We start from the raw sequence: 14,512 nt of genomic DNA on the forward strand, positions 1-14,512 counted from the left end.
CTCTTCTCCTTTCAGGCAAGAATGAAGGCTTTCCCCATGGATGGTTTCGCCGGTGCTCCATGGAGGTACCACACAAACATTTACTTCACAGTGGCAGAGCAGTATCTTTGAATGAATTTTTTACTCTGAATGGTAAAACCTTAATTTATCCAATTCGTGCTCATCTTAAAACGAAGAGATGGGGGACGCCTGGGTGGCTCAGTTGGTTAAGCAGCTGCCTTCGGCTCAGGTCATGATCCCAGCGTCCTGGGATCAAGTCCCACATCTGGCTCCTTGCTGAGCAGGGAGCCTGCTTCTCCCTCTGCCTCTGCCTGCCATTCTGTCTGCCTGTGCTCTCTCTCTTCCCCTCTCTCTCTCTCTGATAAATAAATAAAATAAAATAAAATAGAAACGAAGAGATGGGATTAAAACTCAACTCTGTGTTCCATATGCTGCACATATGCAACTTTTTAAATGTTTTATAATGAAACAGTGCTCTTGACTCCACTATTTGATACCATTCCCCTTCTTTCTGCAGAGTTCAACAGCACATTCATCCAGTCAGAGGTATGCCTTTCCCACAGGCATCACAGCTCTCCCTGCTTTACTCATGTGCAGAAATGATGTGTTTTATCTCAGCGATTAAAGAAGATACAGTTTTAAGAATCGTCCAACTAGTTTACTGTCTGCAAACTCTCCACCAGAGATGAGAGCAGCAACCATAGGGCTCTTCCATTAGCACACTGTTTGTTGCTCCATATGGGTGTCTTTTCTCTCCTTTTCTTCCTTCACTGTGTATTTTCCCATCTATGCTTCTAAAGAAAGCTTCTCCAAAGGAAAAATGCTCATTATGAGTACATAGAATTAATTTACCAACTGGTTGGTCTGTTTCCGTGTGAGGGAACAGATTTTAGCGGAATCTCTTTTTAATGTTTACTAGGCTGTGCATCTGTCCATAATCCAGTCTTCTCCTTCTCACTGCTCACCCACCCATATGAGCTCAAAAATTCACTCTTTTGGTTACATAGTGATCTGCATCACCTGGCTAGCACTACAACTAAGATGGGGGAAAAAAAAAAGTCATGTAGTCTCCCTTTGTTTCTAAACGTTTCATTGCAACATAAATGTAATAGTAAATTTCAATGTTACTGCCAACTTTTTAGTCTAGCTAGGACTAGACTAAAGTATTCACTAGGAAGCACTGAAGTGCATTTTTTCATGTGATGAGTGTCTTCAGCAGTTTTCAAATCACTGATAATCATGACATGAATATCTATAACAAATACTGCAAGACTAGAAATACATGTACTATAATTGTGTTTGCTTAGTCCTATGGTAAGATAACTTTAAAAATAAGTTCTGCATATTAGTTTATGATATTCCAAATCTGTTTAATAATTATTACCCCATTTACCTGTATATGCGTTAATTATTTTGTCAAATTTAGAACCAGGTACTAATAACCCTAAAGCAACAGAATTTATATCCTATCCCCGAGTGAAATATTTAAAGGATATGATAGATGATTTAGAAATGTTTGCTAAGGTGAAAGTCCACCCTCCATGACTCGGTTTGCATTTCTCCCACAGTAAGCAAATCAAGTAAAAGGGAAAATCAGCATTGAAGATTAAAAGATAAAATATCTTCACAGACTAAATATAATCTGTGAAAAAGATATATATCTAAATGTGCAACAAAGCTAGGTACTTTGCTTGATGTGGAAATCCGCAACATCTGTGTGTATGCCTATCTCTGAGTACTTTTGATATTTATTATTTACAATAAAAGTAGAAGAAAATGAAAATAGTAGTTGTATCAACTTTTAAAAGCTGAAAAAGCATATGCAATCGCTTGATAACTTTCACCAGACTAACACACACAGAGATTTCTAGCAGTAATATTCCCACTTACTATTAAAATCTAAAATACTATTTTAATGATGGCTCTTATTAACTAACAATAAAATGTGATGGATCCTATATTGTGTGTGTGTGAATGTGAGTGTATGTGTATTACTTCTGAGGTAAATTATCCTGGAAACATAAAAAAAAGGCTATCATGTTTTTCAGCAGTAATTATTGCAGTAGATACATGATCAAATAAATAAAACAAACCATAACTGTCAAGTGATATCTTAGAGATATCAAGTCAGTGACTGTCACTAATGTAAAGAAGCTTTTTATTATTTTTTACTTTCTACTGTAATAATACTGGTTATGGAGAGTTTTACTTCTTTTATGTGGCCATTAAGGTAAAATTTGCTCAAAAAGCAAAATATGTACACATAAAAGTAAAAATATGATAGGGAATATAGTGGGTAATTTTACTTAAAACAAGAATAGTAAGTTAAGATTATGATGTAATGAAATGTTACACAAGTTATTCACACAAATAGAAAAATAATAAAGTAAAGGAATTTTAGAACAGTGGCAAAATAATTTTAAATCTCATATAAGGGTTATTATGTTAATAGGAAGAATATGTTTGAAGAGAGGTGGGAAATGTCATACAAACCTTTCTCAAAGAGGGCATCTCTATTCTGTTACAACCGTCTGAAACAACCTTGAGTCGGGTTCTGAGTGGAGTGGATTCTCCACTGAAACTCTCATCTGACTCCCTGGAACTCTATCCCACGATCTGGGCCTGCCATGTGTAGTGCCACTACTGGTGGAAAAAGAAATACGCTATTCATTTTTTTCTACTTGTATTATTATATATCTTCCCAAATCCCAGGGAGGGTTTGGAGGCTGCAGATGATACTAAGGAGTCCCAGCTTCTCTGTTTCTCTTCCATTTGTATTTTGAGGAGTGGTTACAAATTTCTCTTGCGTGAGTATGAAGGCAGGTAAAAGGTATTGGCAGTGCAGAGAAAGAAGAAATTTAAGATTTGGAAGAAATCTGATTTGTGTTTCTCACTGTCATATTCTTTCTCCAAATTTCCCAGGTGCTGTATGTTTCTGACACTTTCAAAAGAACATGTATTTTGCAACAGTTGATGAGAAATAAATATTAGAACTTGAGTTGCTTCTATCCACAAAATAAGATTAGCTTCAGGTCATCTGTAATTCTCTGCAGCTATTCCTTATGTGATAAAAAGGCATCCTCCATGTTTGCTATACTGGAAGATATGTATCTGGGAAGTCTTGTTTGAGGAGAAGATATTTAACCTAAACCCTCTGAACTTGATATTGTATTAGAGAAACAAGAGTAATTATAACTTTTATCCTGTACTCTCTATGTAACGAATCTGCCATACTATTGAAATTTTAAGATATCCTCTGTTGCTTAGTTGACAAGAATTTACAATTGTCTCATTCTTTAATAGATATAACCTAATTTATGCTCTGAGTACCATTCAGGGAAGACTCTGGGCACTAAGCTGTATGCAACTCTTGTGTAAGGTTTTCATCAGAGATTGAGTGGATTGAGACTGCCTTTGGTATCTTAAGGCTACTAGTAATATAATAATAATAATTTGATTTATTGCACATGTATGCACCTGGCACTGTGATGGCTACTTCCATTTATGATGTACACCATTAGCCTTTGAACAGTTCAGAAGTGCTGTGTTACTATTTTTTTTTTTTTAATTATAGACACTTGGACTACACTCTCAAAGACTTCAAACAGCTACATGATTGTATGTGCATTCTTCTCTAGTTCTTTTATTTTGGTATTATAACTACTTGAATGCTTATCTTCCATGTTAAATTCTAAACTTAAGTTCTATTCACCTTTGCTTCTATAGTGCTTTAGTATTCAGCAGTTAAATGCTAAATATTTATTTGGTGAATGAATGATTTTTTTTTTCTCTTGATCTGAGTTCTCCAAATAGTAAAACAGCAATAGACTAGTATACTTAAATGCCATTGACACGGAAATAATCAGCCCTTCTAAAAAAATAAATAGTATGATAGCAATAAAAATATGAGAATGACTTCAATATCTTTATACAGAAGCAAAAAAAAAAAGGGGGGGGGGAGACAAACCATGAAAGACTCTTAACTCTAGGAAATAAACTGAAGGTTGCTGGAGGGAGGTGTCTAGAGGGATGGAGTAAATGGGTCATGGGCATTAAGGAGGGCACGTGATATGATAAGCACCAGATGTTAGATGTAACTGATGAATAACCGAATAACCGAACTCTACATCTGAAAATAATGATGTACTATGTGTTGGCTAATTGAATTTAAATTAAAAAAAAACAAAACTATTCTGACACAAATTAATAGTATATATAACTAAGGCTACCAATTCAACACATAAATTTTTCCACTGCTGAGCTTGTTAATGAAAAATGCTACTTTATTTTCTGATGAAAGCCTGCAAAGTACAAATCATTCATAAATATAATATTTTATCCTACAAGTATTTGTATGTTAAATTTTGATAGACCTTTCACTGATGGTGAATTTTAGACTGGCAGTTTCAAATTACCATCTGTAGTTCTAAAGCTGAAATTTGTAAAGGTGTAATTAGGAGGGGGGAGAAAACTCTCCAGTGTCCACAACACAAAATGTCAGTGCTGTTAAAAATTAAACGTGATAACATTTAAATAATGTACTTCCACTGACACCCAAAGAATAAAATCTAACCATTAGGATGGCATCTAGGTAGCAGATGATTTCACAGGAAAGTGCTCAGACCTCCATCAAGTTAAGAATCAATAGAACATGGGCAACTGTGGTAGAGTCAAAGACAGTCTCAGCTCATGAAAGGCCCTTCTGTGCTAGAGCTATATTAAATTATCACAGCTAATGTAAAATCAACCTTGGTGTAAAAGATAAAAGGGTAAAGTTCTCACAAATGATCACTTATCACTCCATTCCGAAATGCATACAGCATTCATTATAGATCGAAATGCCACTCAAATTTCATCATTTAGTAGGGTTTTGAAACAGCCAAACCATTAACAGGGGAGAGTAGCTTTTTATATTTATACAACCAGTGACTAATGAAACATTATACCCTGTGTGCAAAGGGGAAAAAACCTTTATTTTGTAATGAACCCAATTGGAGCTCTTTTTAAACACAGAGTAATATGGTTTCACTGTTTCATCGAGCCTCTCATTACTTGTGTCAATAATCCTAGGTAAACTACTGTTGAACTTCACAGCATTTATCTAGCAGCATGAATAACATTAATCTATGGGGTGCTTTTGATGAATTGTAGTTCAAAAAGCAAAGCCAAAAATGACTTCTTACAAAGTGGTTAGAGAAGTATTTATTAGAAATATGTCAACTGCCAAATACCTAAAGGTAGCTTGGCTATTTAGGAAATCATGCTGTTGGCTAGCTTGCAAACACTGGGAAAACATATGCATTTGCTCCACTTGAATTATGTTAAAAAAAAAAAAAAAAGGATGACATACGTTTTATCTAAACTGTATTATTTTTTTCTATCACTTCCCTTCTAACTCTTGGTATTTTTGTGTCCTATTGCTTTCGACACAATGTGACATGCTATACAAAATGCCCCTAGGTTCCCTACAACAGTCAGTGAGAAGCACTCAGAAAGCGCAGAGTGAATCAGACTTCACTTCTATGACTGCATGAGCTACACACACAGGTCAGCATGAACTGAAAGCTACTCCTGGATCCTGCTCCAAGGATCTAAGTTATTTTCTTGACACGCCCAGGACTTGTTAGACTCTCTCTGGCAGGAAGCCTGGCAGGGAGTGTCTACAGGGCTTTAACACGTTTAGTTCCAATTTATGAATTTAATTGGATTAGGCTGATCTTTCCAGAAAGTTGTAATCTGCACAATTCATAGGATGCTAGAAATTAATCTCTCAGCTCTATCTTCAAAGAATTTATATGTGGTCAGTCTATGTACTACAAGTCCTCATTGGCCTTCAACAGCAAAGTGGTATTAAGAATTGGAAGACTGCATACACTAAAGTAATTTAAGAATACAAAAGTTGTATATTGATTTAATATAGTCTCTTTCTCCAATTTGTCCTGTACCACAACAAAATAAATACCTGGGGAAAAAACATAAATGGTATTAATTTTTTCCCTAAAATAAAATCTTTACAAAGAATTAGACTCTACCCCCCCATACCAAATTCTGTTTTAGAAAGGTACAGAAATAATTCATGCTCTCATAGTATTTTTAATTAGATTCATGGGAAAGATCTCAAATAAATATCCTCTATTTATATTTTTAAGATACACTGGCTTTATTACTGTATCATGTTTTATACAGTGTTCATTTGGTATACTGTTATATTGTATTAGCACAATACTAGTCTTAGAAAAGATTTTCATAGTGAAATATGAGGAAAATCTTACATTCTCTGATGTTTCTTTCTCTTGGAAATTCAAAATGTAACCTGGCAAGTTAATAAATTCTGAGAAGTCTTGCAATAAAGAAACTTGACTAATTTTTATTACATTATTTATTGATCTCATAAAAGTTCATCTCTATCTAACAATATATTAAAGCTGTAGCATGAGCAGCAATTGTGGCTTTTGGAGGTTTGGAAAAACAGGGATTGTCTCAGTCTTAGGTACTGTTATTTCTTTTTGCCATTTTGTTATATTTACTCATACCTTGAGATTAGTGCAGTGAAGAAAAAATGTCTGTGACTGTTTCAAATCATTGTTCATAAGAAATTAATGCAATTATATATTGTACACCTCTGTCATTGCTGCATCTCAATGTGCTATCATTCCTTGTGAAACCAGCTATAGTGATAATAAAGTATATTTTTACGATTTACAACCAAAACTAACTTAAATATAGCTTTCATGATTATGATTTATAACTAAAAGTGTTTATTTGCAAAATTCAAAGAAAACCATTATTATTTACTAGTCACGACCAAAACTTATATAATTGCAATAAAGAAAACCTTTTACAAAAATACTTTTTATTTTTAGCGTATGTAGTAAATTTATTAGTTTGACTTGGAACATATTGTGAATCTTTTATGATAAGTCTTTCTGAAAGAAAAAGAAAACCCATTTAAAATCGTGTTTATTATTCTAAAGACTGTGATAAATTTAAAGTTTTTCAGGTCATTCATTTCTTTCATATATACGGATATCAAAAAAATACTCACCGTGTACAATGAGAACATACTCTGCACTGCTTTGGCCGATGGTGTTCGTGGCTTCACATCGATATGTACCATTATCCGTTTTGTTCAGGAAAAGAATGTTTAACTCCCTACCACTCACAACCATTCGGTCAGGATCTGGCAATTCTCCACCGTCCTTTGTCCACAAAACAGGTTCTGGCCTATTGGATTTAAATATGCACATAGATATGAAAATGAGACATTTTTCATATTATGTGAAGTATATAAATCAAGCAATTTACAAATATTTAACAATCATTTTGTGCACATCCATATGCGAACTTCTATAAGGTACCAAACGACCACCATGCTCTCACTCAGGAGATATGGAGATATGGCAAATACAATTTAATTCTACTCTGTTAAACTAAACAGGCATGTTTTAACGAACTAATTTACTGAGTCATTAGAGCAATCCTGTGGCCTCAATCCTGATGTGAATTCTCATACCTGCTACTTCTGGAGGATGGCTTTGGGGCGTTGGAGCAGCCTTTTCCAGAAGTACTTGGAACTATACCTTTACACTTGAGGCTACTACCACTGTGACAGTTTTGCTTGAAACCATCAGAAGCTATTTCCCCTCACCTTTCCTGCTTTTCTCACCCCATACAGGTTTTTCCTTGAAGGTTTCTCTTTTAGTCTCCTTGTTGTAGCAATACAATTGACAACTAACACTGTGGTGTAAAATGGAATGATTTGATAAATGTATATATTGCAAAGTAATTATCATAATTGCTTTAGTTAACATCGATCACCTCACATAGTTATATTTTCTCTTGTGATGAAACTTTAAAGATCTACTTTCTTAGCAACATTCAAATAAACAATACAACATTGTTAATTATAGTCAGCATGCTGTGCATTACATCCCCAGAAATTATTTATTTTATAACTGGAAATCTGTACTACATTCACCCACTTCTCCCACTACTCTATCCCCTGTTTCTAGACACTTTCACTTGACATTACATGGGGAGTTCTTAGAGCAATTAAACAGGAAAAAAAAATAATAAAGTGCTTGTACAACTGAGTAGCAAAAAAATGATCCAACTAAAAAAATTAGAGATGAATTGAATAAATATTCTTCCAAAGAAGACATTCAAGCAGCTAACAATTATAGAAAAAAATGTTCAACATCACGCATCATTGAGTAAATGCAAATCAAAACCATAATGCAATATTAGCTCATATCTGTTAGAATGCTTATCATTAAAAGTCTAGAAATAACAAGTGTTAGGGAAGACATGGAGAAAAGGGTATACTTCCACACTGTGGGTGGAAATATAAATTGGTGTAGCCATTTTGGAAAATAGTATGAAGTTTTCTCAGAATATTAAAAATACAACTACCGCTTGATCCAGTAATTCCATTTTTGGGTAAATATCCAAAGGAAACAAAATCACTATTTCGAAAAGATATCTACATCCCATGTTCACTGCAGCATTGTTTATAAAAGCCAACACATGCAAAGAACCCATGTCCATCAATGGATGAAAAGATAAAGAAAATATATTCTAAGTATAATGCAATATTATTCAGCCATTGAAAAAAGGAAAACCTGTTATATGAGACATCATGGGTGGAACTTGAGGGCATTAGGCTAAGTGAAATAATGAGACAGAGAAAGACATATTAAGTATGATCATACTTATAAATGGAACCTAAAGAAAAGTTTTATAAACTTATGGAAATTGGTAGTTCTCTTTTAATTAAATTCTTGCAAAGAATTCTCATCACAAAACCTGTTTGCAGGGAAGAAAGGATAAATGAACCATGGACATCTGTCTTCCAATATTTTACATACTTTTGTAATTATAAATTTTAGGAATAGTTAATAATACCTACTGCCATGGGTTGATATGTTAATTATTCTAGATGTGTTACTAATATCTTCTATATTTCTCACGAGGATACTTCCGATATCATTTTTAAAAATTTAATGCATGTAAGAATGTTGATGATCAGAGATGTATCCAAACATTGGTCTGACTCTAGTTAATGCTTTGTCCACTACCTCTTGCTTACTAACATGATAAATATTTTCCAATTTTTTATGTCAAAATTTCTATTTTAACATGATTTTATCATGTTAGAAATTATTTTTGAAATAGGTTTAATTATTTGTTGATTTTTGGGGGAAACATTTCACTTCCATTTTGTTATTGTAAAGACAATGAGAACATATATCTTGATTAATGAACTATGGCATCTTTTTCTAATTCAGAGAATATGTTTTTCTGAAAAAATTCTGAAGTGGCAAAAGCTGTGAACTAAATAATAAAAAATACAGGAAATAGTATCAAAATAAGCAGATCAGCAATGTGATGAAAGAATCATTTAGTTTAAGTAGTGAGACATTTGGGAGGATACAAAAAGAAGACAACCAGGACTGTATCCATAAAAATTCTGAAAGGGCATTTTATGTGGAAAAAAAGAAACAAAGAAATTAGTTATCCTAAACTATTGGAAAATAAAATAATTTATATCATCCAATTACATAGACAACTCACTCTCATAGTATATTTAATAAAATATAAACCATTAATATTTCTCAACTTGCATCATGCACCCCACATTAGCTAGCTGCTCTTTGAATTTACTAATTCTTATGTTAAAACTGAGAGCCTAGATAATCTTGAACCCTGTACATCCTTAATATCCTTTGAAGAGACAAAACTATGACTTACTGCATATAACTGAAATATTAGACGGTGTGCCCTTTCTACAAAGCCACATACGGCCAATATTAAAATAACAGTTATATTAAGGATAACTTGAATTTTAAAAGATTCATCCTTAAGATACTACGCAACAGATGTATTTCATTAAGAGGCAATACTTTCTTAATGTATAAGTAAAAATTTTTAAACATACACAGATATATAACTGGATATCTCTCTATGCATTTTCATACACTCAAAATTATACCCCCCAAATCCAAACTGCCATAACTTTTCTCTGCTTGTGTTCATAAGATTTCAGTCACATCTTTAAGTATATGGCCCTGTAATCATCTAAGTAAATTTAGATATGTATTTTTGAGTTGTATACACAGAAATGAAGTTCAAGATCTAGATAAATTATTTAAGCTACCAGCCTGTATTTAAAAAGAATGTTTTCTGAAACATAATTCTCTTTACTAGGAAATAATGAAAAAATATCTGCAGAAATGGTTCAGAGGAGATTATAGAAGTGTAAGCCACTACTGACACTGAATATTACAGGATCCTTGATCCTACTCTGTATGGTAAATCTTCAAGGTGGCAAAAAAAATTAGCGCCATAAGACGCAATTTTAATGAAATGGAGGTTAGAGTTTATACATCGATTAAAAATACCCTACACATATTCCAATTAGTACTTAAAGTGTTCAAACTTCTTAATATCACCATAAAAATATTAAGTGGTTTAGCAAGTCTTGATACAATTTGTGTTTCATCTTAATAAAAAAGGCCCCTAGGCTTTCTCTAATTGGAACCCAGAAATGATTGAGTTTCTTGCTGCAAATGAATAACAATCTTCCCTGCTGTTCAGACAACCAAAGAAGATCATTTAAAAAGTGGTTCCAGTGTATAGTTTCTATGTGATAAGGCTGAAAAAGAGTAGGAGCTAGATACCAGGAGTAACAGGACATTGACACAGCATCAGGCATGAGAGAATGCTATATAACTCCATAGTGAGAACATTAATATGGTCAATCCAGTTTCCCCTTTAAAAGCCCAGATAATTAGAATTTGGAAATCTTCCGTATGAGATAACATTTGATTTATGTTTCCGTCTACCAAATCTATAGGGCTAAAAAACCTTTTTTTTTTTTTTCTTATGCACCTAATGACATTTTGCAGCTATTTTTTCATAGGATAATGGAAAACAACAACAACAAATAAAATAAAAAAAAAAATGTGAAAGAAGAAACCAAATATGTGCATATATTTATTCTCTTATATTCTAAGGTCTTGGTGGAATTGTTTTACCATAACAGATTTTTAGAAAAATTTTTATTAACCTCATATTTTGTTTTCTCTGTATCTAATGAGAAATTCTCTGATATCTTTAAAAATTCCTTATTTATAAATTAGTGTTAGAAGGAATTGCCACAACTCCCTTGGGTTAGCAGGCTATTTAATATCTTGAGCTGGATACAAACCTGATTTCTCATTTCCACTGAAACTCTTTGGTCTTTGGGGCACTTATTCTGAAAAGTTATACCATAAGAACAGTCCCTCTAATTCTTCCAACTGTATATGGGATCCTTACTCCCTAGATATTGATGCCAATGGAATCTTACTTTGTCTTCTTATATCTCATTCTCTTTAGACTCATGCGAGAAGAAGAATAAAGAATAAGCAGTTCAGTTGCAGAAAAATAAGCGTCATAATGCAGATCTCCTAAAAAAGAGGTCTGGTGTCCTTGCAGAAGTAAACACGAGTAAAAGATCTTCCAAACTGTGGAATGGAAGCAACCTCCAGTATCTTCCTTTTCCCAAATGGCTATATACCCTTGGAGATCTACAGTGCCTTTTTCTTCACAAGCACAGTACATGTTGGGCTCTAACATTAAGATTAGTTTTATAAAAATGAAACTCACTTTTCCTAAATGAAAGAAAAATAATAAGTTGCTGTAGTAGCATTCAAGTAAACACCTTGTTCTGGCTCAAAGAAAAGAGAAAGAAAGTTGCAAATGTCTTATATTTCTTTCATTCAAGACAAAGCAGGAACTTAATGACTTGATGCCTCATGCACTTATCAGTGTATGGCACATGAAGATGATTACTACCTTTATTTCAGATATGATAGATATGATTGAAGATTTAATACTGGGGAGATTTTTAAGTCCAATCCTTCTCGATTTCCTGTGATGGTTTCACTCTACAGTGGAAGAAGGTGGTAGAAGCTATATAAACATCTTGATCCATTTTTCTGCTTGAAGCAAAATTATACTGAAGAAATTATACTGAAGAGTCTATGTATAAAATTGTGTTCATGCAATCACATTTTTAGAAAAGCAGAGGGAAAGAAATTAAGTTCAAATTGACAAGTAAGTTTGACATTCAGTTCAATTAAAAGATTTTAAGTTTATTGGGTTCTGGGAAGAAGAATTCTGGGGGATTCTAGCCTCAGCCATTCTTCATTGGGTGGATTGAAATTGCGTCCATAAGCCACAGCCCAGACATTGCCAACCAAGTGAGGTAGAAGGAAAAAAGAGAAGAGGAAGAAAAAAAACACAAAAAATAGAAGCTGGTATTGTTCGCTTCTTTCCTTAAAATCTCAAATATAAATACAAAGCAAGTTCAAGGTGTAGCCTTTCTTAAACTAATGCAACCAACTTAAAATATAATTTTGTAAGGAGTCTCTGTGGGAAGAAAGTGATGTGGCAGCTACACAGGAAAATACAAAGAGATTACGTGTGGAGATACTTATTACATTGACCACTTTAAATATAAAAGTACGCAAAAGGTTATTTTGCTATTGAGGATCAAATGAGAAGTTTCTGAAAATAATTGTGTAAATAATAGTCTACACATATTTCTAATCAAATTCTTAATTATTATAAAATGTTGATCTAGGACCTTGGAGAATTCATCAAGCTGAGCTTTTTCCTCAAATCTGACTTGTACAACTTAATTGTGTAAAATTTTCTTTCCTTTTATTTGCAATATGGATTTCATGCTTATATGGAAGCAATTTTTAAAACATCAAGTAACTTTTACTATTATCCAAATTAACTTTGAATATTTTCCTTATTACCGCTGAAGTTCATTTTAAAACATGATCAATTAAACAGTTATGTGTCTGTTGTTATAGATACAGTTCTGCTCAAAGGAAAACAAAACTTGAGAAATATTTATAGTAGTCCTCAATGAGTTTCAATGAGTTTAATTAGCAGAAAATGTTCTATTCTTACACTTGTAATCTTTTTTTTTTTTTTTTTAAAGATTTTATTTATTTATTTGACAGAGAGAAATCACAAGTAGATGGAGAGGCAGGCAGAGAGAGAGAGAGAGGGAAGCAGGCTCTCTGCTGAGCAGAGAGCCCGATGCGGGACCCGATCCCAGGACCCTGAGATCATGACCTGAGCCGAAGGCAGGGGCTTAACCCACTGAGCCACCCAGGCGCCCCCTTACACTTGTAATCTTAAGAGAGTTGAAAGCTCAATGAAGATTTTTGTTCTTGTTTAAGTATGTCTATGTACTCTTGACTAGGTACTTCACAAGTTTACACAATTACTATCTAACGACTATCAATAAACAAATGTGTATATGTTTTTGAACCAGAAATTATGAGGGATATGAGGAAAATAAACATCTTCTCTCTGTGATATTATATTTTTGTAGTTTATATAAAATATATGTCATCAACTGTAACACTTGCAGGACATGGTAAGTGGCAGAATTGAGTTATAAAACATAAAAATTCACCATACTTATATTAGGGACATTAGAGCAGGCTTTATGAAAGCTATAGCTCTTGATTGATATCTTTAATTATGGCAAGATTTTGAGTGGTAGAAATGGACAAAGCCAACTCAAGAGAAGTTAGGACCCTAGCTAGGATGCTTACCCTCACGAAGCCATATTATTGAAAAGATGAATTTAAATACAGCGAGGACCAAGAAAAGAGAACAGTGTCAATAATAGGTGATATCATGATTAACTAAGACAACAAATTATGAAAGGGCAAAGGTAATGACTTGTGGTAGGATAACTGAGTTGGGAAAAATAAAATCAAAAGTCAGGAAATAAGTTCTAACAGGACCAGATATGCTGATAAGGAACTTAGTCCAAGACAGCTTATAAGAAAGAAGTGAAGATGAAAAGTATTATTTTAATGTTAGAACAAAAGACTGATGATGTCATTTATATGGAAAAGAGAATAAAATGTGGTGGAGAACATTCTGGTCATAAAGACAACCATGAACAAAAGCAAAGAAATGGAAAGTTTTGGGTTACAAACATGAGGAAAAAAGCAAAAAAAAAAAAAAAAAAAAAAAAGTACATTTTTTAGCCTGGAACTCAAACCTGGCCTTGGGTTCCAGGTTAAAACATCTGGACAGTTAGGAAAAACAAATATACTTTGCTAAGTCTTTTAAGAAGTGAGTATTACTGTTCACAATATCTTTTAAGTATAGCAATGTGAAATATCTGAAAAAAGAAGTTTCAATAAAGAGATCATCTATAGAGTTCTTAAGAGAGAAAGCCAGGTCTTACATAAAGTTGGAGTAATACAAGAAAGTGGAGAAAAAAAGAAGTTAATAGAATAGCACTTGGGAAAGCCAATACAATTTTTGGAGCCAGAAAATGTATGGTGTTCATGAAGAGAGAGAGAGGGGCCGTTCTCATTATGCCATCCAGTTTATATAATAGAAAAAATCTCAGTCTTTTATTTTAAATTTTTTATTTTTTATAAACATATATTTTTATCCCCAGGGGTACAGTCTTTTTTTTTTTTTT

The 14,512-nt window shown here is 33.3% G+C and overlaps 1 protein-coding gene across 4 annotated transcripts in view; it reads right to left on the bottom strand.

The window, feature by feature from the left end:
- CADM2 (cell adhesion molecule 2) overlaps positions 1 to 14,512 on the bottom strand; it is a 1,101,138-nt gene that overhangs the window by 95,809 nt on the left and 990,817 nt on the right. For all 4 annotated transcript variants that reach the window (XM_059392144.1, XM_059392141.1, XM_059392142.1 and 1 more), the window contains one exon: positions 7,046 to 7,224. In XM_059392144.1, the coding sequence (XP_059248127.1) occupies positions 7,046 to 7,224 (179 nt within the window). The remainder of the gene's footprint in view (positions 1 to 7,045; positions 7,225 to 14,512) is intronic.

The sequence above is a fragment of the Mustela nigripes genome, chromosome 2 (assembly GCF_022355385.1).
Source record: "Mustela nigripes isolate SB6536 chromosome 2, MUSNIG.SB6536, whole genome shotgun sequence".
NCBI classification, from domain to species: Eukaryota; Metazoa; Chordata; class Mammalia; order Carnivora; family Mustelidae; genus Mustela; species Mustela nigripes.